The 26,238-nt window shown below is 45.5% G+C and overlaps 1 protein-coding gene across 3 annotated transcripts; it reads right to left on the reverse strand.

The window, feature by feature from the left end:
* Positions 1-981: 981 nt before the first annotated feature.
* Trim59 (tripartite motif containing 59) lies at positions 982-10,505 on the reverse strand. Of its 3 annotated transcripts, XM_090338355.1 has the most exons (4): positions 10,276-10,505; positions 9,689-9,764; positions 6,938-7,035; positions 982-3,346 (listed from the first exon to the last, which is right to left on the reverse strand). In XM_090338355.1, exon 4 carries the CDS (start codon positions 3,341-3,343, stop codon positions 2,132-2,134), a length of 1,212 nt encoding a protein of 403 aa, XP_090194481.1. In that variant the 5' UTR covers positions 3,344-3,346; positions 6,938-7,035; positions 9,689-9,764; positions 10,276-10,505; the 3' UTR covers positions 982-2,131. The 3 variants fall into 3 exon arrangements, with proteins under 3 accessions (XP_090194481.1, XP_090194471.1, XP_090194462.1); XM_090338345.1 differs by lacking the exon at positions 6,938-7,035 and having other exon boundaries at positions 10,276-10,504; XM_090338336.1 differs by lacking the exons at positions 6,938-7,035; positions 10,276-10,505 and adding an exon at positions 9,850-10,032.
* Positions 10,506-26,238: the final 15,733 nt, after the last annotated feature.

A 26,238-nucleotide genomic window follows, 5' to 3' on the forward strand; every position in this document is an offset into this window, starting at 1 on the left:
AAATGTCCAAAACCCATATGGAACTTATGAAGCTACCACTACTGAATTAGCATCTTACCAAGCCACTAAATATGAAATACCAAAAGGAGTTTATTAAAGTTTCATTACACATAAAAGGATTATGGACTTTACAATCTCATCCTGATGAAGTACACAGCATAAGGATCAGCTATTTCAATACTTCTCAAAACTTTTATTACAATCTTAAAATGGTATCAACAGGAATACGCTTTGATTTTACCAATCTTACCAGTAAAGAAACCCTAAGCACATACATGATTTCATATTACTTGTGAGAGGTTAATCTCCTCCTCAGATTAAGATGTTGACAAAGAAAAGCTAACTCCCTAGCATTTACTTTTGAAAAACATACTTTGAGTGACTAATAATCATAATGGAACTTAAGGCTAAAGCTCATGTGACATTTCCATTTTACCCTTTAAAAAAAGTTAACGTAATTGTGGTAGACTGATTCTGATTATAAATTAACCTTTAAGTGATAAAGTACGTTCTTATCAAGACCAGAAGTACTAATTCCCCAGGTGAAGCGCTATTCATCCACTTTCAATTACGTGTGGGGCCAAAACCATTTCCTAGTGAGCCTAAATGGGTGGTTCCCAATCAAATCTAGAGCTCACAGACGAGCCCCAGTAATCCTGTGTCCCAGGGACCCCAACTCCAGTTAGAAGTTAAAGAGTGTTCAGGATCCTTCGTTCTGCATCAGCACAGTGAATGAAACCAGGCAGGTGGGCGCAGCATGTGAGTATCACATAACTCCCAGAAATGTTTTGTGTGAACACTACACCAAACCAAAACTACAATCTTGTGTTTGCTGGGTAAAGTACCCTAGGGCTGTACCCCAACCTTGAAAAAAAGTCTTACCAGACTGCTAAACTGGAAGCACAAGGATTTCCTGCCCTGGGCACTTAAGTTGCTCCCAAATACAAACTTCAACATACATAAACTATAAAATATGACAGGCATTACACCACTGCTCCCTCATAAAAATATCCAAAAGCAGTGAAGTTGCTTCACTTAGAATGTTGATAACACCTTGCAATCTTAATTACCTAAAACGAGTTGGGTGTGAAACATCTTTAGGTAGTCCTGCACTGCTTATTTGCTGCCCATTTTTCCCCCCAGTCCTGGGGCTTGAACTCAGGGCCTAAGCACTATGCTTGGGCTTTCTCAAATCTAGAGCCCTACCACTTGAGCCACAGCACCACTACTGGCTTTTTCTGTGGTATCCAGGTCTTCATGCATGCTAGGTGAGCCAAACATCCAGACCCTGCCCAATTTAAGTTAAAAAAAAAAATAAAAAATTAACACTACCCATTTAAGAACCTTTAAGTTACTTCAAAACACAGGCCTGTGTACCCAAGATTCACCTTTTTCTTTCATCAAAATGTGACATATATATGAAGTACAGAGAACCATTGTAAAAATGGTAAAAAAAAATAAAAACAATGTATATATGACAACCTTCCTTCCCCCTGCCTCCCAACCTTTTATACCAGGAAAAATGGGATGTATTGCTGGGCACAGTGGCTCACAACTGTAATCCTAGCTACTCAGGAGGCTAAGATTTGAGGATCAAGGTTCAATACCAGCCCAGGCACTGAGACTATTAACCACTAGAAAACGAGAAGTGGGGCTGTGTCTCCAAGGGCAGGGTAGTGCCCGTGAGGTGAAGAACTCAGGGACAACACCCAGGCCCAGAGTTCAAGCCCCACTACTGACCAAAAAGGATGTACTGAATTAACTACTACTAGATGTTTTTATTGTAATAACAATGTGAATTAACTTTCAGATACCGTCTTATTTCTAACTGGCACATAATTTGTAGCCAACACAAGCCTGGACTGGAGGCATTGCTCAAATGGTGGAGCGCTTAAAGTAGCACTCGCCTAGCAATGCTTTGAGTTGAAACTTAGGCACTTGTCTTGCCCCCCCAAAAAAGTTTTTGTCCCAACAGAAACACAGAAGATTTAATATATTTCTATATATGTTTATATTTGTTGCAAGTCTACTAAAGTTTAGTTTGCTACTTTAGCTATCCTAGTCTCCATATAGCAGTGGTTAGCCTCTACTGTACCCAAATAAATTCATTTCACAATTCAGATATATGTCTTCATAGATAAACTACTTCCCACATGAATTCCTTTAAAAAATAAAAAGTGTGACAAAGAATACTTTGTAAATCATATAAATTGTTAGCTAAACTTTGGTAAACAGACAAAGAGACTTCAGAAAAACATATTGAAGTGATTTCATTTAAGAAGGTTATTATGTGATGGTTGAAAAGGAGTATCAACATCAATATCACTGAAATCAGAGTGACTATTGCAATATTTACAATCTTAAAAAGCTCAATCTCTTTTTCGTCCTTATCAGGCCAGGTACAGGGCACCCTTTTTGAAGAAATCTTCATTTCTGGAATAAAAGCTTTCTTAATTTTTCCAATTTCTGTTCTGCTCCATTCTTCTTTTAATACTCTGCTTACTCGAGGTTGGATTTCAACAGGCTGGACATCCGGAAGTGGTCTTTCTTTCAGCATCTGCACACGTTGGCGAACATCATCAATTTTTTCTAGAAATTTGAGTGGCGATTCTTCTTGTAAAGATGTGGTCATGGTCACTAATTCAAGCTGCTGCTCTCGTATTTCTTTCAGTCTTTCAATCTGTGGAGTATATTCTTGACTCATCATATTGCCAACTTCACAGAGAGCAGTTAGGAAATTCTTCTTTTTCTGTTCTAATGTATCAGTAAGCTCTTTAAAATACTGTAGAACTACTTCCTTGTCACCTTGGACCATTTTCTCAGAATGAGATTTCTGTTCTTCTAGCTTTTCGATAAGATGAGTAATATCTGTCCAGTGTGTGTCCGTGAGTTGCTTAAGCAATCTTCGTGGTGTGTCCTTTTCTTTCAGATAGGCACTCTGAAGGTCATCTATAGGATGACCATGATGTTGCCCTATTGTTAGGCAGTGACCACAAACTAATTTTTTGTCCAGAAGACAATAAACATTCAATGGTTGCCTGTAGTGTTCAGGGCAAGTGACAACATCTGGATGGTCTTCCTGCTGGTACTTTTCAATGATAGCCCTCAGTGCAAAATTAACAGGTAAAGATTCAATCCCACTTGGAGCAATTTCAATAATACTTCTGCAATTAGGGCACTTGAGTGGAATTCGCAAAGGTCTCCATATATAAAAATTACCAGAGGCCTGAAGAACATTTTCCAAACAATTTCTACAAAATGTATGAGAACATGGTAATACACGGGGATCTTCAAAAATACTGTAACAAATGGGACATGTTAACTCGTCCTCAAAATTGTGCATTTCCTGTAAAGAGAAAAAAATATTCAGCAACTACACATAACATTCTTTTTTGCATATTTTATACAGTAACCTCCAAACTATTAATATACAGTGCTTGTCATCTAAAAGTACTTACTAAGCATATCCTTTTTAAAGGACAGGCTGGGAATGTGGCTTGCCTAGCATAAATGAAGCCCTAGGTTCAATTCCTCAGTACCACATATGCGGAAAAAAGCTGGAAGTAGCACCGTGGTTCAAGTGACAAGAGTACTAGCCTTGAGCAAAAGCAGCTCAGGAACAGTGCTCAGGCCCTGAGTTCAAGCCCGAGGACTAAAGTTAATAATCCATTTCTAATATGTATTAGTGAATGAAATTAATACCATGTAAAAAGACAATTTGTAATGAAACTCTTCAAATTGTTTAAAATTTGTTCTATATAATGAAGACTAAAATTTAGTGGGTTTTTTGGTTTTGTTTTGTCTTGCCAGTCAGGGCTAGAACTCAGGGCCTGGGCATTGTCCTTGAGCTTTCTCAAGGCTAGTACTTTACCACTTGTGCCAGCACCACTTCCAGCTTCTTCTGTGTTTGTGGTATTAAGGAATTGAATCCAGGGTTTCATGCATACTAGGCAAGCACTCTACCATTAGGCCAAATTTAGTGTTGTTTAAATATACTTGGTGATCACAATTATTATATGTAACTGTATTTACATGCCAAGATGATAAAGTCCAGACCCTGCACAAACATAAATAAGCATTTCAATTACACTGTAATAAAACAGGCTTAGTAACATCATATTCCTTGACTTAAAAAAAAAAAAGGAAATATATTAGTGGCTCATTCATGGTTTGCTTCATAAGCATACATTCGTTATCAAGGCAGGTTTCATTGTGACAATTTCCAACATGTGTGAAATGTATTCTAACATTGTCTCTCAATGTTTTCTGTACGCACACATGCGTGTGTGGGTGTGTGTGGAGGAAAGAAGAACATCACATTCAGCTTATTCAGCTTTTGTGCTGATGCCTAATGCTCTACCAATTGAACCAATCTCCTGTCCAACTTTTGTTGGTTAATTGTAAAGTTCCACAGAATTTTTTGCCTAGAATGGCTTCAAACTGTGATCCTCATATCTCAACCTCCTGAGAAACAAGGATTATAGACATGAGCCACAGCATCCAATTCAATCATTTCTTTACCAGTCCTGGGCTTGAACTCAGGGCCTGGGCACTGTCCTTGGACTTTCTCAAAGCTAGTTCTCTACCACTTGAGCCACAGCACCACTTGTGGCTTTTTCTACACCATGAGTTTTTGTTATCTTTTCCAATTTAAACAGCTAAGAAATTTATACTCAGTTGCTAGAGACCAAACCCAGAACACTCTACCACTTACATATCCCCAGACCAAGTGTTAATTTTCTAAATGAATTTTAACTTGCAGACTTGGAAGTAAAAAAAAAAAAAAAAAAAAAATTCACTAGTTTTTGCCATCAAAAAATCAGTTGATGGGGCCGGGAGTTTGGCCTAGTGGTAGAATGCTTGCCTAGCATGCACAAATACCTGGGTTCGATTCCTCAGTACCACATACATAGAAAAAAGCCGGAGGTGGTGCTGAGGCTCAAGGGGTAGATAGAGCACTAGCCTTGAGAAAGCCCAAATTAGTCGAGGCACAGGTGGCTCCCGTGTGTAACCCCTAGCTACTCAGGAGGCTGAGGATCATGGTTCAAAGCCAGCCCAGGAACAAAAGTTCACGAGACTCATCTCCAATTAACCACCAGAAAACTGGAAGTGGCACTGTGGCTCAAGTGGTATAGTGATAGCCTTGAGCTAAGAGCTCAGAGATTAGTGCCCAGGCCCAGAGTTCAAGCCCCATGACTAACAAAAAAAAAAAAAAAAAAAAGTAGTTGAAGTACCATGCTGGTGGTTCACACCTATAATACCAGCTATTAAGGAAGCTAAGATCTGAGGATCATGATTCAAACCTTTGAGCAAGAAAGCTCCAAGTTTTCTGATGGTTAATTGGAAATAATAGTCTTATAGACTTTCCTTCCCTGGCTGGCTTCAAACAGTGATGCTCAAATCTCAGCCTGAGAAACTAGCATATAAGTGTGAACCACCAGTGCCTAGACTAACTGCACTTCCACCAAACATAAAACATCAAACGTTTTTACTGTTGGCTCCCTATCTTAACATCAGCCAATCTCCCTTGCCCCTCATGTCCTAACATACATGTGTCTGCCTCTTCCTATGTCTGTCTTTGAAGCTTGCACTGACTTCACAGCATTTTAGCAGAACTTTAAGAGTTCTGCAGCATTGTTATATTAAAATGTATGCCTTCTATTATAAGGGCAAAAATTGTATCTACATTAGTGTGTATTTCTATAATCTAATCACAGAAATTAACATATACCAGTCATTCACACCCTATTTGCTTAAGTGAGCATATAAACATGCTAATGTTAATCAGATCAGACCTTAGTTTATTTTGTACCCCCTTTGGAGAGGGCAGTAGTGCCAGGTTTAAACTCAAGAGTTTCTTTCTCGCTACACTCTACTCTACCAACTTTAAGACATAAGACATACTTCCAGCCCTGTTTCCTTCTTTGTCTGAGACTGTGTGTAATGGTAATGGGGCTTGAACTCAAGGCCTCTCACTTGGCTTTTTTGCTGATAGCTGGCAGTATACAACTTAAGCCATATCCCCAGATCTGACTTTCTGATGGTTAACTAGTGTATTCACTCAGGCTGTCTTTGAATCATAGTCCCCAGAGCTCATACTCCTAAATAGCTAAGATTACAGGCACGAGTGACATAGAACCCAGCTCTCTGGTTACTTTTAGGATAGATTCTCCCTTTTTGCCCAAGACAGCCAAGAATCTTAGCATCCCAAGCAGTGAAGGTTAACAAGCATAAGTTACAGCTCTCAGCAATAAGAAAATCTTCATTTTTATTAGGAAAAAGCTGAAACAGGAGAGTCTATGAGAAAATATTCCATTCAGACTGACAATATCCAGTATATCTAATAAGACTAAGCTTTTAACTGTGAAGGATTCCAGGAAACTACAGTAATTGGGCAACAGTCTATGTGATGACAGCTGATGAAGGTAAATTCAAGTGACTGCATGTTGGGGAAAAATTTACAACTTTACCCCACACCTACGGAGAGCTCATAAAAAAAACAATCATGCTTCTCATAGTATTTCAATGATGTCAGAAGACATAATGAAGAAAAAGAGAACAGCTTGTTGAAGGGAAGAAAACTTAAGCAATGGACCTTGATTTAATAGTTTTACTACAGGCAAGCACTGGTGGCTTATTCCTGTAATCCTAGATACTCAGGAGGATGTGATCTGAGCCCAAGGAGGAAAGTCCATGAGACTCAACTCCGGTCAACCATCAGAAAACAGTAATGAGAGCTATGGATCAAAGTGGTAGACCACTAGCCTAGAGCAGAAAAGCCCAGGCCTTGATTTCAAGCTCCACAAGCAGCAAAATAATTGTAATCATAATAATATTAGTAGTAGCAAAATTTTCTCTAAACAGAATCTAACTTTTCCATTCAAAGTTGTATTCTATACCTGTCAAAATACATCTTCACTCCCAATCAAATGCTTACCTTAAGAATGAGAATATTTATAATAATAATAAAAATAATGTCAAGCTGGACAGTGGTAGCTTTCACTTGTAAACACAGTTACTCAGAAGGCTTGAGACCTGAGGATGGAAGTTGAGAGCCAGACTGAGCTGACAAATCTGAGACCTTTATCTCTAAACAGCAAAGTTCCAGAACTGGAAGCATAACTCTAGTTGTTGTAAGCAAAAAAAAAGGTAAATGAGAACACAAAGCCCTAGCTAGGATAGGTTAAAAAGAAAAGGCAAAAGAAGAAAAAAGAACATCATCTCTTAAACATATATAAAACAAAAGGGAAAAAAGTCATGATCTCAAAGTTAACTGCTACAAAAACATTTTCAATAAAATTTAGCCAGAAATTTGGAAGTCACATCAAAATGACAGAAATTTAATTATCAACTACTGTATTGATGATTAGAAATTAAGGGAAGAAAAGTTTAAGAGCTATATTTTTCCTTTGAAAAAAGTCAATCTTTTCAAAACTGAAAAGAAAAACCTCAATAAGAGTATATTATTTAGCTCAGCACAGTGGCTCAAGCCTGTAATCCTAGCTACTCAGGAGGCTGAGATCTAAGGATTGCAGTTCAAAGCCAACCCAGGCACTAAAGAACATAAGATTCTTATCTCCAATTAACCTTTACAAAATGGGAAATGGGGCTGTGGCCCAAGGGTAGGGTGGTAGCCTTCAGCTGAAGAACTCAGGGACAGCACCCAGGCCCAGAGTTCAAACCCCATGACCCATCCCCCCCCCAAAAATAGTCTATTATTTAGAAAATAGAGAAGTTGGGCCAGAAGTTTGGCCTAATGGTAAAGTGCTTGCCTAGCATGCTCCAGAAAAAAGCCAGAAGTGGTGCTGTGGCTCAAGTGGCAGGGCACTAGACCTTGAAAAAGCCGAAGGACAAGGAAATACAGAAGTTAATACCAAAAGTTAATACAAAAACAGCTAAGAGATGAAAGTAATTGCTAGCTCATGCCTGTAATTTTAGCTATTTCGGTAGCTGAGGTCTGAGGATCCCGAATCCTGGCAGGGAAGTCTATGAGACTTATCTCAGAAAACCTGAAATGGAGCTGTGGTTCAAAGTGGTAGAGGGCTAGCCTTGAGCAGAAAAGCTTAGGAACAGTGCCCAAGCCCTGAGTTCAAGCTCCACAACCAATCAAAAACATAATAAAAAAAAAAACTGTGGTAGAGCTCTAGCCTTGAGAAAGCCCAAGGACAGTGCTCAGGCCCTGAGTTTAAGCCCTAGGACTGGGGAGAAAAAATTTGTTTAAATTTCCAAAATTTTATGAATTATTTCAACAGAGGGCAAACAAGCATCCCTATAGAGGTGACAGAGAACTAAGCAATCCCAAAATTCCCATTATCAATTCTCCATTAGTTTAAGTTTTGATTCACTAATCTTTACTGCCTTTCCTCTCTAAATATGGTTATAAAACATTCATTACACTTCATAAAAATCTATACTTACCACACTTAAGATTTAGATGGCCAGAGTGGGACCTAGTGGTAGAGTGCTTGCCTAGCATGCATGAAGCCCTGGGTTCAAGTCCTGGGTACCACATACACAGAAAAAGCCACAAGTAGTGCTATGGTTCAATTGATAGAGCGCTAGCCTGGCTAAAGCTTAAGGACAGTGCTCAGGCCCTGAGTTCAAGCCCCAGGACTGGAAAAAAAAAAATTTAGATGACTTGGAAGCTGGAGTGTGCTCTAGTGGTAGAGTGCTTGGCTAGCATTCCAGAAACCCTGGGTTCAATTTCTTGGTACCATTACACACAGAACTTCTGGTGAGTCAGCTACAAACTTTGGGAAACGTAAGCCGGGCCACCACCCAGATTAGGGCTCACCCACTTGTGGCCCAAACTGATTAAAAATAAATTAAAAACAAAACAAAACAAAAAACCACTATGTTTACTGCAGCTCAAGACTTAAGAAATGCTACAAACTGTGCTATCTACATACATACAAGGCTTCCAATATTATCTTTGTAATGATGTATATGTGTTTCAAAAGTAAGTTGTATGGCTAGAACTTTTATTCCTCAGTAGTTTAACTTTGATACATTGTTTTTCCCCAAACTAAAAAGGGAACTATTAATATTATTTAACTGACATAATAAACTAAGATTTAAACGTTTTCATTCTTTTCAAACTAAAAGTACATTTAGTAGACTATTTAATAATGTATTTGACAACACTTTCATTACTGAAAATCACAATTTCATCGTGTCAGATTAAATGATGGCATCTCACTTATTAAGTCATTAAAAAAGATCAATATGTGAAAAATAGTCCAGGTTGTAGAGCTACCCATGTGTGATGTATATTGAAATATACACATCCTTATAAAATCTCAGGAAGATGATCTTAAGAGTGACTGGGAGTAGTTGATTCCTTTTCACATGGGTTCCTCCAACGTGATAACTATGACTTTATACACTGACAATACATACCTTTTTCCAGGAGCTATTTTAATCATACGTTTACTGAAATCCCATATCCTATCCACTTAAAACTACCAGCTGGGAGTTTGGCCTCGTGGTAGAGTGCTTGCCTAGCATGCATGAAGACCTGGGTTTGATTCCTTGGTACCATATACATAGAAAAAGTCAGAAATGGGACCGTGGCTCAAGTGGTAGAGCTCCAGCCTTGAGAAAACCCAAGGACAGTGCTCAGGCTCTGAGTTCAAGCCTGACACTGGCAAAAAGAAAAAAAGAAAAAAGAAAAAATCCCAGCTCTTACCTTTTTTTGTCGATTTCCTGGTTTGGATACTGAATATCCTTTATCTCCAGCTTTTCCTGATTCTTTTATTCTTTTCCTGAAATTAAAGTAATTTTTTTTAATTTAATGCTTCAGACTGACTTTCCAAAAAAAAAAAAAACAATTATTATACCCTGGCGTACATGTAACAATTAACAACAATGTCTCAGGAATTGCTTATTAATTCACGGTCTCTGGTATCCTGAAGGGGATTCGCTCGCCCACTTTAAAACTCAGGTTCTTCTTATGCCGAGGCATCCACGCGCTCAACGACATTAACCGACAGGGTGATGCCGAACCCGGGACTCCAGCAAGGCAAGGGGCAGCCGGGGCACACGCCCGACGGCTGCGGCTCTGGGAGCGGCTTTCCCTCGCGCGCCCCGGGGCAGCTCTGCCGAGCACCGCCGCGGGCCCCGGCTGCCCGGCCCCCCACCGTGGCCGCGGCCCTCCCGGCTGCGGGACGGGCCCCGCCCCTCCGGAGCCCCCGTACCACGGGCGGCCGCCGGGGTCGGACGCGGAGGGAGGCGCGGAGCCGGTGGCCCGGGCCAGACCCGCCGTCGCGGACTCACCGCGACGAGGCGGAGGTGCGGGGTGCGCGTGGCGCTGGCGGAGCGGGGTCCGGAGCCGGCTCCAGGGCGGCGCGCAGGCGGCGGCGGAGGGCGGCGGGGCGCCCCCGGCTCCTCCCTCCGAGCGACTCCAGGTGTCTGCCGAGGCGGGGCGGCGCTGCCTCGCTGCGCAGGCGCAGTCGCAAGCGACGTTCAACCGCGCTTCGCCCGCCAACAGAACGCGCGCAGGCGGAGGTTTGAAAGTAAACGGCCGCGGGAGGGGCGGAGAGTACTCCCGCGCTTGCGCTCGGGGGGCTGGGCTGGGCGCCGCGGGGGGCTCCGGGCGAGGCGGGGCGGGGCGGGACGGGGCGGAGCTGCGGGGCGGGGGCGGCCGGCCGTTCCTATGGGTCGTGCGGCGGGAGCGTAGGTTACGGGGTGTCTGCGCGGTGACGCCACTGTGACCTCACAGCCGAGGGGCGGGGCTTACCCTCTCCCCGCCCCACATGGGAGGCTGGCGTCTGAGGGTCGCGGCTCGAGGAAAGCCGGGTAGACTCTCATCTCCCCTCCACCCTCAGGAAGCCGGCAGCGGCGCGGCGGCCCCGCGGGCCTAGCGGCCCGGGGTGGAAATGACGAGGGCGGCGCCGGTTCTTGAGAAGCGACGGCCCCCGACGTCCGCTCTCCGGTCGGTCGAGGCCTCAGGCCCCGGCGCCCTCACGGGGGACCTCGGTGCCACTGGCGGGGTTGCCGGGAACAGGCGTGGCGGGTCGGGAAGCCCCGGCTCCCTTCCCGGGGAACAGTACCCGTCAGCCACGTCCGTGTCGCCTGAAACTAGACTTGAGCCCAAATGTGTAATTAGTGCAGGAGTCCAAACTCAGCCAAACAGCAGCCTGCAAGACTTCGTGTGTCCAGAATAAACGAGCGTCCTCGTGGTCTTCCCACCGGGCTCCCCCGCGCTCACTCTGTGGCTGGTAATCCCTTCAGACACCAGAGGCTCCCACGAGCAATCCTGCCCACCCAGGAGCTGGAGACCGGGAGGACTGAGGCCCCCTGGGCAGGAAAATCCATCTCCAGTTCACTAGAGAAAAAGTCTGACCCGAGGTGTGGCTCAGGCTGTAGAGAGACAACAACCGACTGACCGGAGGAAAGCAGGCACCTTCCGTTTCTTTTAGGCGTACCAGGCGATCCTTACAAGAATTACAAAAATGAAATCCAAACGACTGACTCAAGCCTTTGTGAAAGAATGAGAAAATGGACACCTGCACTGGAGTGGCCACAGCTAGGAATGGCAATAAGAGATCATACAGATGGGTGGAAGCTGCTGGAAGAAAGGGGGTGTTTGTCTTAGTCACTGCAACTCCCACGGTCAGTCTGTAGCTGAGGAGGTTCTGTTCTGGCTTTGGTATGTGAAGGTCATGCATCCCAAAACAATCTCTGTGTCTTGTTGGGTGTAGCACGAACAGCGCCTGCTGAACTGCCATTAGTGCCTCATTTCATTCTAAAATAGTAACATCAGTTTGGCTTGGGGTCCATGCGCCTTTATCAACACTATTGTGATGTGTAACTTAAGAACATCATTTCATCTCAAAAGAATCTTGTGTCTTTGTGACAGGACGTTTTGTTTTGGTTTGCTTTGCTTTGAATTGGATTTCACTGATATAATTCACCAGCTTCAAATGGCTACAGATGCGAAGGAACCATAACTCTGTGGCCAGCTGCTAGGAGATTGGGCCAAAGCTTACTAGTATTCCTTTTTCTTTTTCTGTTGGTCCTGGGACTAGACCTCTGGGCCTAGGCTCAGTCCTTTGAGCTCTTTTAATCAAAGCTACCTTACCACTTCCAGCCACAGCACCACTTCCAGCTTTCTGATGGTTAATTGGAGATAAGATGTCTTTCCCTGGCTGGCTTCCAAATGCTTTCCTCAGATCTCAGCCACATGAGTAGCTAAGATGACAGACATGAGCCACCAATGACACCCAGCATGAGTCCCTTCTTTCTAGGCCAGATACATCACTTTTCCTCAGCTGGCTTCTGTATTTGAATTTTGAGCTGCATATTCAAGAGACAAGATAACAAATCAACATGAAGTATGAGCTACACCATGCTGATGTCCACAGAGAAAAAGGGGTTTGAGAGGAGTGGAAGGGAACCTTCAGCTCTCACACTGGAAGCCAGATGCAGGCTGCAGAGGTGGGGCAGCTTCTCCTGGAGCCACCATGTCAGTCCTCTAATGTCTGCACCCACCTTGGGCCTGAAGAGAGGCTCAGCCCAGTCTGGCCTGCAGGGCCTCAGGAGAGGCATTTACTAAGAGGTGGAGCCAAGAGTTGGGAATAAAAGCAAGTGGAATAACGAGTGGCCCCTCTCCCTCTCCAGTGAGGTCTGTCCTGTGGAAGTGGGCGTGACCCTTGTCTTCCATGCCATCTCCAACTGTGCCACCATCACTCAGTTCTGAAATGAGATTCTGGTTTTGCAGCTTCTTGAAATGGCCCCAGGTCTTCTTTAAGCCAACAGTGACCAGAAAAGTCATGGGTCCAAAGTCAGGCAGGAACTTACCTACAGAGTAAACCTTTTAGAGGGTCCCAGGCTTGAGCTCTGGGCCTGGGCACTGTATGTGCTCTTCAGCTCAAGGCTAGCACTCTACCACTTGAGCCACAGCACCACTTAGGAGTAAACTTTTAAAGGGACAGTGGAAACACAGAATTAAACTCACTGTCATCACTAGGTTCTTCAAACCACCAGTTCCATGGTGTTGAGAACGAGTCATTTCAACCACCTGTCAGTGAACAATTGGACATGTGTGGCCCTTAAACAAAAAGAGATTGTTCCAGTGAGTCTGTGCTGGCTGGAACAGGCCCCATCTTGTGATGGTTTCAGTAGGCCTCCACTATTCACCATTCACATGGCCTCCTTCCTCCTCTGCCTGCTTCTAATTGTTCTGTCTTTGGAGCAAAACAGTTTTTTGTTTTGTTTTATTTTGTTTTTGCCAGTCCTGGGGCTTTAACTCCTAGGCCTGGGTCTGTTCCTGAGCTTCTTTGTGCCACTTAAGCCATATCCTCACTTCTGGCTTTTCCCAGCTAGATAAGTATTGCAGTTAAGGGTCTCTTGGACTTCTTTCTCCATGTGGCTTCGGACCTTGATCCTCAAATCTCAGCCTGCTAGATAAGCTAGGGTCACAGGTGTGAGCCAGTGGTGCCCACATACTAACTTTTGTACTTAGAGTTGTTGGCCATTTCTTAAGCAGCCAACTCCTGACTTCCTTGCTCACAGGACCTGACTGGTTTTCTTGTAAAACTTTAATAGCAATGCTGGTGTCACCTAGAGAGAAGCTGTGCTTTTTATCCCCTACCACACCAAGTCATCAGAAATGAGCTGCTCACTTGATACATTTATAATCTTTCCATTTCTGTCAGAATGACATAGCTGTGAGAACCATGAGAACATCTACGTGCAGGAAGACTGGAAGAGCAGCCGAGGCGAGGGTAATATGTGCTGGGACACATCTGTAGTTCCTGTAGCTGGGGACACAGAGGTGAGAGACTTGCTTGGGCGGCATAGTGAGTTTCTGCTTCAAAATATAGATAAATGGTGGATAGGGAGCAGGAGCATGAGGAAAAGAAGAAGCTATGACACTTTAGAATTGTCATGTGAATCAGCATTTTATAGACCAGTATAGAAAGATGTGTTTTACATCCACTTCCTAGCTGTGCCTGTTGTCAAGGCTTAGAAACAAAGATATCTCTGTCAGAATGGGACCAGATCACTATTTTGGGGAAAAATAAGACAACTTCTCTGTGCAGTGGAGAAAGTAAATTCTTCTTCAGCATCTTGTAATAAAAGGTGAGTAAGTGGTCCAAGCATGATGAGAACTGCTGTGGCATGGTGCCTACCTGTACCCACTGATGACGCTGTTTTGGGAGGGGGATGTACTTGCTATAGGAATTCGGACACTAAAGATGCCTTTGAACAGGCACGAGTGGCTCACACTTGTAATCCTAACTCAGGAGGCTGAGATCTGAGGATCACGGTTCAAAGCCAGCCCCCTCAGGAAAGTCTGTGAGACTCTTACCTCCTAGAAACCGCCAGAAAACCAGAAGTGGCACTGTAGCTAAAAGTAGAGCACTAGCCTTGAGAAAGCTCAAGGACAGTGCCCAGGCTGTGAGTTCAAGCCTTAGGACTGGCAAAAAAAAAAGTTTGCAACTTATCCAAAAGTCCTAGAAATTACTTTTTAAATAACATCCCGGAGACCAGACTGGGGCACTGGGGCAGACCAAGAAGACAAGAAGAGCTGGCCTCCACCTTCCTGCTGGTGACATGTACTGATGTCATGTACTAAAGCTTCTGGAGTCATGTCCTTTGAACGTGTAGTTTATTACATATTATACAACCAAGAATAAAAGGATTGATAGCCTTATAACAGAAGTAAATAGTAACTAAGTAAAAATAATGAGTACATTTATGAACTGTGTAGTTCTTTCCCTCTGAATGCCCTTGTCAGTGACTAAGCCCCCTGTCCTAGAAGAGGCTATATGTACACCACTCAGTGACTACATCTTCTGTTCCTCACATCATACTTCAAGAGAAAGACCAAGACCCAAGGGAACTCAATCTGCAATTAAACAAAAACTCAAGTGGAGGTGTGGCCCAAGTGGTCCAATACTAGCCTTAAGTGGAAAAAACTAAAAACACAAGGCTATGAGTTCAAGCCCCAGTATTGGCACAAAATACATAATATATATGTACCACCTGGATGCCAAACACAATAAGAAAAATAAGAATCCAGAAGAGCCAGGGCTTTGCCTTGCAAAGTGACAGGCTGTAGGTTCAATCCCCAATAGTGAAAAAAAGAAAGGGAAGCCAGGTATTGATGGCTCATGCTTATAGTCCTAGCTACTCAGGAGGCTGAGACCTGATGATCAAAGTTTGAAGCCATTTTGGGCAGACAAGTCTGGGATACTCTTATCTCCAATGTACTAGCAGGACGTTGAAAGGGAGACGCGACTCAAGTGGTAGAGCAGCAGTTGTGAGCAAAAAAGGGCTGAATACAAGTATGAGGCTCAGCATTCTCACAAGTACGAAGAGCAAAAAAGTGAGTCTGTGGGAAGACACAGTGCAGCCAGTGAGCCCCAGACAGCAGACACCAGCAGACAGCGCTGCCAGCAGACAGAGGAGTGGGAATGCCCAGTGAAGCAGAGAGTAAACACATCTGGGTTACAGTTTCCACCCTGGAAAGATGATGGTCTCCCCAAAACCCAGAACATCTGTGGAACACTCCACTAAGCTACCACAGAGCCAAAAGGGCCTGCATGTCCTGCCAAAAATAAAGGCTGGAGACTGAGAGCCCCAGGGGCAATAAAGGCCTCGGTGAATTACTATGAGGGGCGCAAAGCCACACGCAGAGTCCTGAAAGCAGACACCTGCATCCTGCAGACAAGTCTACGTACAAATATACATCTAGGCACACAAGAACCATTGCAAATTCATATTCGTTGTATCTGTCTCCCTATTTTGGTTCAACTGTCTCCAGTGCTATATTTGCTTAACTGAATGGTTTGTCTTCTCTGGAAATGGAATAAAGGCAATTTGCCAGGTGTGCCTGTGTGTGTGTGTGTGTGTGATCTGATGGGTTTTGGAGATAAGTGCCTCACAGACTTGCCTAGCCAGGCTGGCTTTGTACACCTCAGCCTCCTGAGGAGCGGGGCTCACAGGCGGGGCTCACAGCATGAATCACCGGTGCCCAGTACAATTTACCTTTAATTTCTTTTTCTTTTTTCCAGTCTTGGGTCTTGAACTCAAGGTCTGAGCATTGTCCTTGGGCTTTCTCGAGGCTAGAGCTCTACCACATGAACCATAGCACCACTTTGGGCCTGGACACTGTCCCTGAGCTCTTCAGCTCAAGGCTACCACTCTACCTTTGAACCAAGCCCCATTTCCTGTTTTCTAGAGGTTAATTGAAAATAAGAATCTCAGGTCCTTTTGTGCCTGGGCTGGCTTTGAACCTTGATCCTCAGATCTCAGCCTCCTGAGTAGCTAGGATTATAGGTGTGAGCCACGGCATCCAGTCACTTCGGGCTTTTCTATGTATGTGGTACCAAGGAATCAAACCCGGGTCTTCATTCATGCTACACAAGTACTCTACCACTAAGGCCAAACTCCCAGCCCCTTCAGTTTCTATTTTAAGTAGTCAAAGTGATTTCAGATCCACAATTATGAGAACAGTACATCTTGATCTAGTATTCCTTTGTAAATCATACCTTCATCCTCATATCCCCTATGGACACACGGACACACACACACACACACACACACACGGAACTCTTAGTTGTCCTGCCTCCTCCCCTTTCTGCTCCTTCCTGCTCATTCCTGCTAACTGATGACTTGACCTCAGTTGTTTTTGTTCTGTTGTGGGGTTTTTTTGTTGCTTTTTGCTTGTTCTTCTGGGTTTGGTTTGTTAGTTTGCTTGTCTATTTTCTGTTGTTCCCTTCTCTCTTTTCAGCATCAGCCCAGAGCGTTAGACACACAAGCCCTTTGAGCTCCACCCCAGGCCTCTAGTGAGTGGGCAGCACACAGAAATCAGTGGGGAGTGGTAATCTGGTTTAGCAAGCCCTCTAGGGGCTCTGACCCATGCCGAGGTTCAAACACACCAGCAATGACGCCAGGGCTTAGTGTGTACCCCACATCTACCTCTGAAGAAGGAATTTTTACACCCTAAGTCTCTCCCAATCAGACATGTCTGTGTCTCACTTTATCCTGCAGTCATTACAACCAATCAGTGTGCTGCTTTTCTTCTTTCTCTCTGAACCAAGGAGTTCCTTTCTTCAGTATAAACCCAGGGGAAGGGGCATGGCATGGCCACAGCCTCACTACCACCTGAACTGCAGAGCTGTCTAGCCACTCTTAGAGGCCTGGGTGGGTCCAGAGACCAGCCTGTGGGTCTCTGATAGGCAGGGGAGTCACGATAGGAGAGTTGGGGAGCTATGATATGAGACCTGTCTGCATGTAAGCATGGGGTGCACAGAATCAACTAGCACATTGTGGCCACTGAGAAGAGAGGCTGAAAGGTTCATATAGAATAAAGGCACTCCCAGAACACTCCCAGAAGGAATTAGCTTCCAGCCTTGAGTTATTTCAGAGGAGCAGAAGAGGCCCCACCCCCCTTGAAGATTACAGACAATCGTGTTCTACCACTTGACTCACAGCTTCACTTCCAGCTTTCCAGTGGTTAACTGGAGATAGAGTCTCACGGACTTTTCCTGCCCACACTGGCTCTGAATTGGGACCATCAGATCGCAGCCGCCTGAGCAGCTGAAATGATAGGTATGAGCCACCTGTACCTGGCTATCCAGGCATTTCTCTTGGCCACTTGACTCCCTGACCTTAGCGCTTTGGCTGCTAGCTGGGCTGAGTTGTGAGCCCCTCCCTAGCTTCCTTCTACTCCTGAGTTGTATGGTCACCGGCTCACTGGACACCAGGTCCAGGTACTTTGTTGTTACCACATCCTAATCCATAGTTTCCCCCCCTCAAACCAGTCCTTCACCTACCTACCTTGCTTTAGTGAACAACAAATGCCCCCCCAGCCCCCTCCCAGACTAAGGATCCCTGAACTCTACTCTCCCTCCACCACCTACAACCAGTAACTCACCAAGTCCAGAATCAGGTCAATCTGATCCCTCTTGAATTTCTCATCTGACCACTTTCTCCATGGACAGTCTTGCTGTCCTCCAAGAGTGCTTTACATAGTCTGTTTCTCACTGTAGCACACACAGAAAATGAGCACAACTGCCAGCACCTGTGGCTCACGCCTGCAGTCCCAACAACCAGGAGGCTGAGATCTGAGGATCACAGTGGAAGCAGTGCAGACAGGAAGCTTTGTGAGACACTTATCTCCAAGTAACCAGCAAAAATCCAGAAATGGGGGTGTGACTCAAGCCCCAGCCTTGAATGAGACCGCAGGGCCCCAAGTTCAAGCCCTAGTACTGACACAAAAAGAAAAAAAAAGACTACTTTTTGTCTGGCACCTGGAATAAGAGCTGCTGAGAAGGGTTCTGGTCTGCCTGCTTCCCCAGAGGCTGTCTTGGCTCAGGACCAGCGCTGGCCAGCTCTGCCCCCTAATATCCCTCCTCCTTCTGCAGCCAGTGTGGACATTGGTTGTTCATATGCAAGAGACAGAGCCCAGGGCCTCACCTGTGCTAGGTAAGCATTCTGCCACTGAGCAGTCACCGGTCCCACAGCCTCAAGCCTGCCCGAGGCTGCACCCACCACTGTCTAACCCAGAGATCCACTGCGGGCAGGGACTGTGCCCAGAGCTGGGCCTGGCATGTGAAAGAGTGAACATGTCAGTGTTTGTGGTACAATGCAAGGCTGAGAGAATACTCTTGGATCTTTGCCCAATTAACTTGCTAAACTGCTTAGACTATTCATGTGCCTGTTTGGGATATGTGTTGGTGTATATGTGTGTACATGTGTGTAAGGGCTTGAACTCAAGGCCCAGGTGCTTTCCCTGAGCTTTATTTCATCCAAAACTGGTGCTTCTCTGCTTGAGCCACACCCCATCTCTAGCTTTTTTAGTTTTGATAGGTCATGGGGCTTGAACTCTGGTTCTGGGCGCTGTCCCTGAGCTCTTCAGCTCAAGGCTACTGCCCTACCCCTTGAGCCACCAGCCCCACTTCCCATTTTTTAGTGGTTAATTGGAGATAAGAGTCTCATAGACTTTAGTGCCCAAGCTGGCTTTGAACCTTGATCCTCAGATCTCACCCTCCTGAGTAGCTAGTTAGCATTGCAGGTGGGAGCCACCATACCCGCTACCTCTACTTTTTGCTCCTTCATTGGAGATACCCATCTCATAGACCTTTCTGCCTGAGCTGGCTTCTAACTGCAATCCTGTGATCTCAGCCTCCTGAGGAGCTGGAATTGTAGGCGTGAGCCACCCAGTGCCAGGCTTTCTTGGCCAGGTTCTCTCCACTCTTGCAGGAGGGAACAACTATCCTACAATTTCTTTCCAGCCCACAGTGCCAGTGCTCCCTGACTCTGGACTTTCTAGAAGCTCTACTAGTTATGCAGCAGTGCTTCACCTCCACAAACAAGCCCCAGGTTGAAGTGGGAAACAACTGCACACGTTTGCAGGAGTGTAGTAGGAGCACAACTAAATGTAGAGTGAGAGGTGGGAATCTGGAGTCTCTCCCAGGAGGGGGAGCGTCCAGGGCCTGCCTCCATGCCTGTGTCTTCCCTCCTCCACTCCACTCATTTGACTCCAGAGAAGAACAGATACACTGTTTATTTCAAGACCAACTAGAAAATAAACTCCAAAGTCTGTAAAACAAGGTTTTGAGAAGTCAACTTTCCAGTCACCTCCAGACAGAGCTGGGTTTGTGGCTCACACTTGCAATCTCAGCAACTTACAAGGCTAAGATCTGAGGACTGAGGTTTGAAGCCAGCCCAGGTGACTCTTTTGTTTTTGCTTTTTTGTATTTTATTGTTGGGTTAATGAAAAGAGGGGTTACAGTTACATTCGTCAGGTAGATGAATGTGGGTGCATTACTTCTCGAACACAGATACCCCTTCTCATGTTTTTGTCCCCATTTAGCCCAGGTAACTCTTTTTATTCATTTATTTATGTATTTATGCATTTATTTTCCAGTCCTGGGGCTTGAATTCAGGCCCTGAGCACTCTCCTTGGGCTTTTCTCAAGGCTAGAGCTCTACCACTTGAGCCATAGCACCACTTCTGGCTTTTCTATGTATATGGTACAAAGGAATCAAGCCCCGGTCTTTGTGCATGCAAGGCAAGCATTCTACCACTAGGCCAAGCCCCCAGCCCCTAAAATTATACTTTTTTGTTTGGTTGTAGGACTTGAACTCTGGGCCTGGGAACTGTCCGTGAGCCTTTTAGCTCAAGGCTAGTGCTCTACCACTTGAGCCGCAGTGCCATTTCCCCAGGTGACCTTTTTTTTTTTTTGGTGGGCCATGGGGCTTGAACTCTGGGCTTGGGCACTGTCCCTGAGCTCTTCAGCTCAAGGATATTACCCTATCCTTGAGCCACAGTCCCACTTCTCATTTTCTAGTGATTAATTGGAGATAAGAGTCTCTTAAGGGGGCCAAGAGTTTGGCCTAGTGGTTAAAGTGCTTGCCTAGCATGCACGAAGACCCGGGTTCGATTCCTTGGTACCACATACATAGACAAAAGCCGGAAATGGTGCTGAGGCTCAAGTGGTAGAGCTCTAGCCTTGAGAAAGTCCAAGGACAGGGCTCACGCCCTGAGCTCAAGCCCAGGACTGCCAAAAAAAAAAAAAAAAAAGAGTCTCTCAAGGCTTTGTAGTGCCCAGGGTGGCTTTGAATGGTGATCCTCAGATTTCAGCCTCCTGAGAACTAGGATTATAAGCATGAGCTACTGAGCTCGGCTCCCAGGTGACTCTTATCTCCAATTAACCAGCAAAAGTCCAGGGCTGTGACTCATGTGGTAGAATGCCAGGCCTGAGTGAAAATGTTAAGGGACAGTGCCAGGTCTTGAGTTAAAGCCCTAAGACCAGCCTAAAAAGTAAAGACAGGTGCTGGGAGCATGGCCTATTGGTAGAGTGCTTGCCTAGCATGCATGAAGACCTGAGTTCAATTCCTCAGTACTACAAATACAGGAAAAACTAGAAGTGGTGCTTTGGCTTAAGTAGTAGAGCTCTAGCCTTGAGAAAAAAAAACCCAAGGACAGTACCCAGGCCCTGAGTTCAAGCCCCAGGACTGGCAAAAAAAAAAAAATAGACACAGTAGTGACCTTTGCAGAGCACAGTCACTGAAGGAAAGCTGGGTCACTGTGAGGAAGATGGTGGCACTTGCCCTCACTTCATACTGCAGAGTGACTCACTGTTGCTCCTCTCCGGGGCAGCAACACAGGAACGGGGAGGGACACACAGGGCCAGCCTGTAGTCCCCCGGGGGCCGAGCGAGATGGTAAGTGTCGAAGACCCAGCCCTCCCCCAATCACCGGGGAAGAAAAAACCACGCTGAGTCAGAAGCAGTGTTAACCATGAAAGCGCCTCAGATCTCTCTGCTGATCTCTGCTGATCTCTGATGCTCTCTGATGCTCTCCCCTCTTTATTGCGTCAGACAATTAGTTACATACTGTTAGGGTAGGAGAAGGTGGGCACTGGGAAGCTAGCCAATAGGAAGAGGGCCCCTGTGCTACCACTAAGGGTCTGGGTGGGGCTTTCAGGTAGTGGGCAGGACAGGTGCAGGAAAGCGCGCGAGACTTGAGCTGCTGCGAGACCCGCGAAACTGCGGGGGGTTCAATCGAGTCACGTACACAGCCTTAAGAGAGGTATGCAAAAGACCAAATGCCTGGACAAAGCCCTTTAATTGCAGCTGAGCCAGAATCAGGCCTCAGAGATGGAGGCTAGGCCCCAACAACTCACCACAAAATGCCACGGGCAACCCAAGAAGAAAGAGGAGCGTCAGTCTTCCTGTGGAAAGAAGTCATCAAGACTTAGCACTGTGTGGGCCGGCTTATCCCAAGCTCAGCCATGTGCTCAGACCCAAGGCTCTCCCTGAAGCTGCCTTGCTCCTGCCAGCAGGGCCTTCCGTTCAAATACCTGCAGACCACAGCCACCTTAGCTCTCCAGTGCTGCCGTGCTGCCATGCTGCCGTTGCCACCTTTGGCCAAGTGCAATGCACACTGGACTACTCTCCCCCGTACACAGCTGGCTTTTCCCTTCCCTTCCCTTCCTTTTTTTTTTTTTTTTTTTTTTTTTTGGTCCAATCCTGGGCTTGAACTCAGGGCCTGAGCACTGTCCTTGGACTTTCTCAAGGCTAGAGCTCTACCACTTGAGCCTTAGCACTACTTTCAGCTTTTTCCTATGTATGTGGTACCAGGAATCGAACCCCGGTCTTCATGCATGCTAGGCAAGCACTCTACCACTAGGCCAAACTCCTGGCTCCTCTCTTCCTTTTTTGATTTTACTTTCTGGTGCAAGGCTGGTACTTTACCATTTGAGCCACAATTCTACTTCTGGGTTTTTGGTGGCTAATTGGAAATAGGAGTCTCATGGAGTTTCCTTTGAACCACTCAGATCCTAGCCTGAACAGCTAGGAGTACAGGTGTGAGGCCCTGGTGCCTGGCTTGGAGGGCTGTTCTTTATGTGCGGGTCTCATGGCTCCAGTGCCCCACTGTTCCCCCCCCCCCCCCCCCCCGCCAACCCCGCACGTTCCCTTGTATAATCTAAGTCTGTAATGAATATTTTTATTTCTGAAGGTCTTTTACTTCTGGGGGTCTATGTGTCTTATTACCATTCATATTGTTTCTTTTTGCTTTTTTTTTCTACCCCACATTCACCGCCCCCCTTCCCCGTCCCCGGCAGGTCTTGGGGCTTGAGCTCAGGGCCTGAGTACTGTCTCTGAGCCTCTCTGTGCTCAAGGCTAGCACTCTACTACTTGAGCCACAGCACCACTTCCAGCTTTTTCTGTGTATGTGTAATCGAGCCCAGGGCTTCATGTATGCTAGGTAAGAGGTCTACCACTGGGCCACACTCCCAGCCTCTCCCCTACATTTTTATTAGCCTCAATTAGTTGTACAGGTTTCTTTTCTCCTTGCCCATGGATGCCTAAAATGTATATTGATCACCCACCCTGGCCCACCATCACTCCCTCCCTCTCCTCCCTAGTCCAATCCCAGCAAGCTTCAGGTCCTCTGTTTCACTCATTTTCATGAGGCATTTTGACCCTCTTCTCCCTCCACCCTCCTCTCAGCTCCTTCCCCTCCTACAGAGGGCTTCTTCTCTGCCTAGGTCAGGAGGTAAACTCTCCCAGGAGCCAGTCCCAATAAAACTCCTCACCAGACCACCACAGACCAGTCAAGCATCAGGGGAACATTTATGGTAACCTGCACATTTTCTTGTTTCAATCCTACCCTCCTGTTTTTTTTGTTTTTTTTTTTGCCAGTCCTGGGGCTTGTACTCAGAGCCTGAGCACTGTCCTTGGGCTTTCTCAAGGCTAGAACTCTACTACTTGAGCCACAGCAACACTTCCGGCTGTGTATGTGGAACCAAAGAATCGAACCCCAGTTTTCCTGAATGTTAGGCAAGCACTCTACCACTAGGCCACCCTCCAGCCTCTCTTTAGTTTTTGTCAGTCACAAGACTTGAACTTTGGGCCTGGGCGCTATCCCTGAGCTCTTTAGCTCAAGGCTACCACCCTACCCATAGAACCACAGCACCACTTCTGGTTTTCTGGTTAACTGGAGATGAGTCTCATGGACTTTTTAGTACCTGGACTGGCTTTGAACTGCGATCCTCAGATTTCAGCCTCCTGAGTAGCTAGGATTACAGGCGTGAGCCACTGGGCCCAGCTACCACCTCTTCCTTTAAAAAAATATGTATATGTATGTATATATATATATATATATAGTCAAGGTGCTGCACAGAGGGGTTAGAGTACATTACTTAGCAAACATTGTTACCCCTCTCATGTTTTTCTACCAAGTTGTAAAGTTCAATTCCAATATATTGCCTTGTGATTCCCTCTTATTTAGAGGTGATTATGGATTATTTTGCTTTTGAGCATGCAGTAGTAAAACTGCATAGACATGCCTGAATAGGTTTACAGTTTTTTTTTTTTTCAGCTGAGAACTTGACATGGAAGCTGTGAGATGATTATGCTCACAGGAGGGGTGGCTTATGTCTAAGGAAGGAAGTACAGCACTTGTGGCTTGCTGTCTGTAATTCTAGCTCCTCAGAAGGATGAGATCTGCAGGATCAAGGTTCGAAGTCAGGCTGGGTGGAAAAGTCTGACACTGTCTCCAGAGAGGATAGACCAATCCAGCAAGCAACTCTGAGCAAGCGTGAGGCTCCGAGTTCAAATCCAAATACTGGAAACCAACCAACTAATCAAATAATGTGTGTGTACATACTAGAAAACTTTTACTTTATTCAAAACCTACTAACTATAGATATAAAAGTGAATAGACTACATCATTATGAGCTCCTGGATCCCAGAGACAAAATCATCTTTCGAATTGATTTTTGGATATCTGCTTTGAAATGTTTGGAAAACAGAGTGTGTTTTTCCACAAAGAAAGAACTGGAGAAATGAAGAGCATCATTTTTTTTCCCCCAGTCCTGGGGCTTGAACTCAGAGCTGAGCACTGTCCTCGGGATTTCTCAAGGCTGGAGCTCTACCACTTGAGGCCACACTACCATTTCCAGCTCTTTCTACGTATGTGGTACTGAGGAATCGAACCTGGGTCTTTGTGTATGCTAGGCAAACACTCTACCACTAGGCCAAACTCCCAGCCTGAGGAGCATTATTTGAGAAAACAAAACAACAAAAAAAAACAAAGTATGTTTCTAGGTATAAAACCAAATTAGGACTGGGGTCAGCCACTTGTTGCTGTGGTATTGGAGAGGGCGAGGGCAGTGTTCCCAGGGCAGCTGGCTAAACACAGAGCGGCCCGGAGCAGTTCAGCCACACCCAGAGTGGCAGCCAGGCCGAGAGGCTGAGCCACACCTCCACCATCAGACCCTGTGCAGTTATGTGCTTTTCCCATACAACTGTCCTTTGTAACTCAGATTTGTCACTGTTCCGATCTCCAGCTGTGCTTAAATAAATGTGATGTGAGGTCCGGTCCTTCTGGAATCTCCCATAATCCTTGTGGATGCCCAGAGCCTTCGCTCATCCATGCTACCGGTACACAAGACGAGACTCTTCACTCAAAGAACCTGCTTAGCTCAGGATAAAGGAGTGCCTAAGGTTGTAATCTCCACCATAGTACACAAAACACAAGCAGGCCTTTATTCTTCCTCTGGTCTATTTGGCCTTTGTCAGCAGTTTGGAGGTTTTTCACACTCTCCCCCTCCCCCGCCCCCCACTTACTTGGACATGAACTCAGTCTTGTGGTAGGTATACTTTAGCTTTTTTTCACTCAAGGCTAGCTCTCTACTACTTCCAGCCCCAGCTCCATCTCTGTTTTCCTGGTGGCTAATTGGAAGTAAGAGTCTTACAGATTTTTCTACGTAGGCTGGCTCAATCCTCAGATCCCAGCCTCCTCAATAGCTAAGATTACAGTTGTGAGTCACCAATGCCCTTTAGCTTTTTCACTCAAGGCTGGTGTTCTACTGCTTGAGCCACATCCCAACTTATGTTTTCCCATGGATATTTGAAAATCAAGTTCTCATAAACTTTCCTGCCTGGGTTGGCTTTGAACCTCAGGATTCTACGCACAAGCCACTGGCACCAGACCCTAAAATGCTTTTTTTTTTTTTTTTTTTTTTCTGCCAGTCCTGGGCTTGGGCTCAAGGCCTGAGCACTGTCCTTGGACTTTCTCAAGGCTAGAGCTCTACCAGTTGAGCCTCAGCACCACTTTCCAGCTTTTTTCTATGTATGTGGTACCAAGGAATCGAACCTGGGTCTTCATGCATGCTAGGCAAGCACTTGAACCACTAGGCCAAACTCTCGGCCCCAACCTAAAATGCTTTTTACAAGTGTTTTGTAGAAACAGAAGCTGAAGGAGTCCCTCACCTAATCAGACAACACAGCCAGTAGGAGTCAGCGAAGAACCAACTTCCAGTCCCCATGCCTCCAAAACATTCGGTCTGGAGGCTGGAGGCAGGAGAGGTAGCAGCTAGCCACAAACACCAGGAAGCACAAAGCGGAGGTATGGATGTCACAAAATACATCTCTTTTAGTTCTTCACCCACCAATAACAGGCTCCATCCCAGTCTAAGGTGGGTCTGGGAATAGTTCCCAGAATACCAGACCTACAATTAACATACCCACGCAAGTCAACCACATCATAGAACTGCGAACCTTCACCCAAAGCTGGTCTGCAGGGTGGGGGAGGAGGAGACTTGCACCAAGTCACTTCCATGCCAAAAAACTTGTGCCTAACTAGGGATGACCTTTGCCAATCAAAATTCTAAAAAAGAATAGAAATTTTCTAATAAACTTCCCTCTCCCAGATAGGGGAAAAAAAAAAAAAAGAAAAAAATTGGTGCCAGAGAAGTTGTTTCTGTTATTTG

This window comes from Megascapheus bottae, chromosome 1 (genome assembly GCF_031878675.1).
Source record: "Megascapheus bottae isolate mThoBot1 chromosome 1, mThoBot2.hap1, whole genome shotgun sequence".
Classification (NCBI taxonomy): domain Eukaryota; kingdom Metazoa; phylum Chordata; class Mammalia; order Rodentia; family Geomyidae; genus Megascapheus; species Megascapheus bottae.

Bases quoted from the DNA above. Each gene is read 5' to 3' on its own strand.
- Trim59 (XM_090338336.1), bottom strand. The intron at 3,347-9,688 runs GTAAGAGCTGGG...TTCTCTTTACAG, and splicing joins CAGGAAATCGACAAAAAAAG to GAAATGCACAATTTTGAGGA.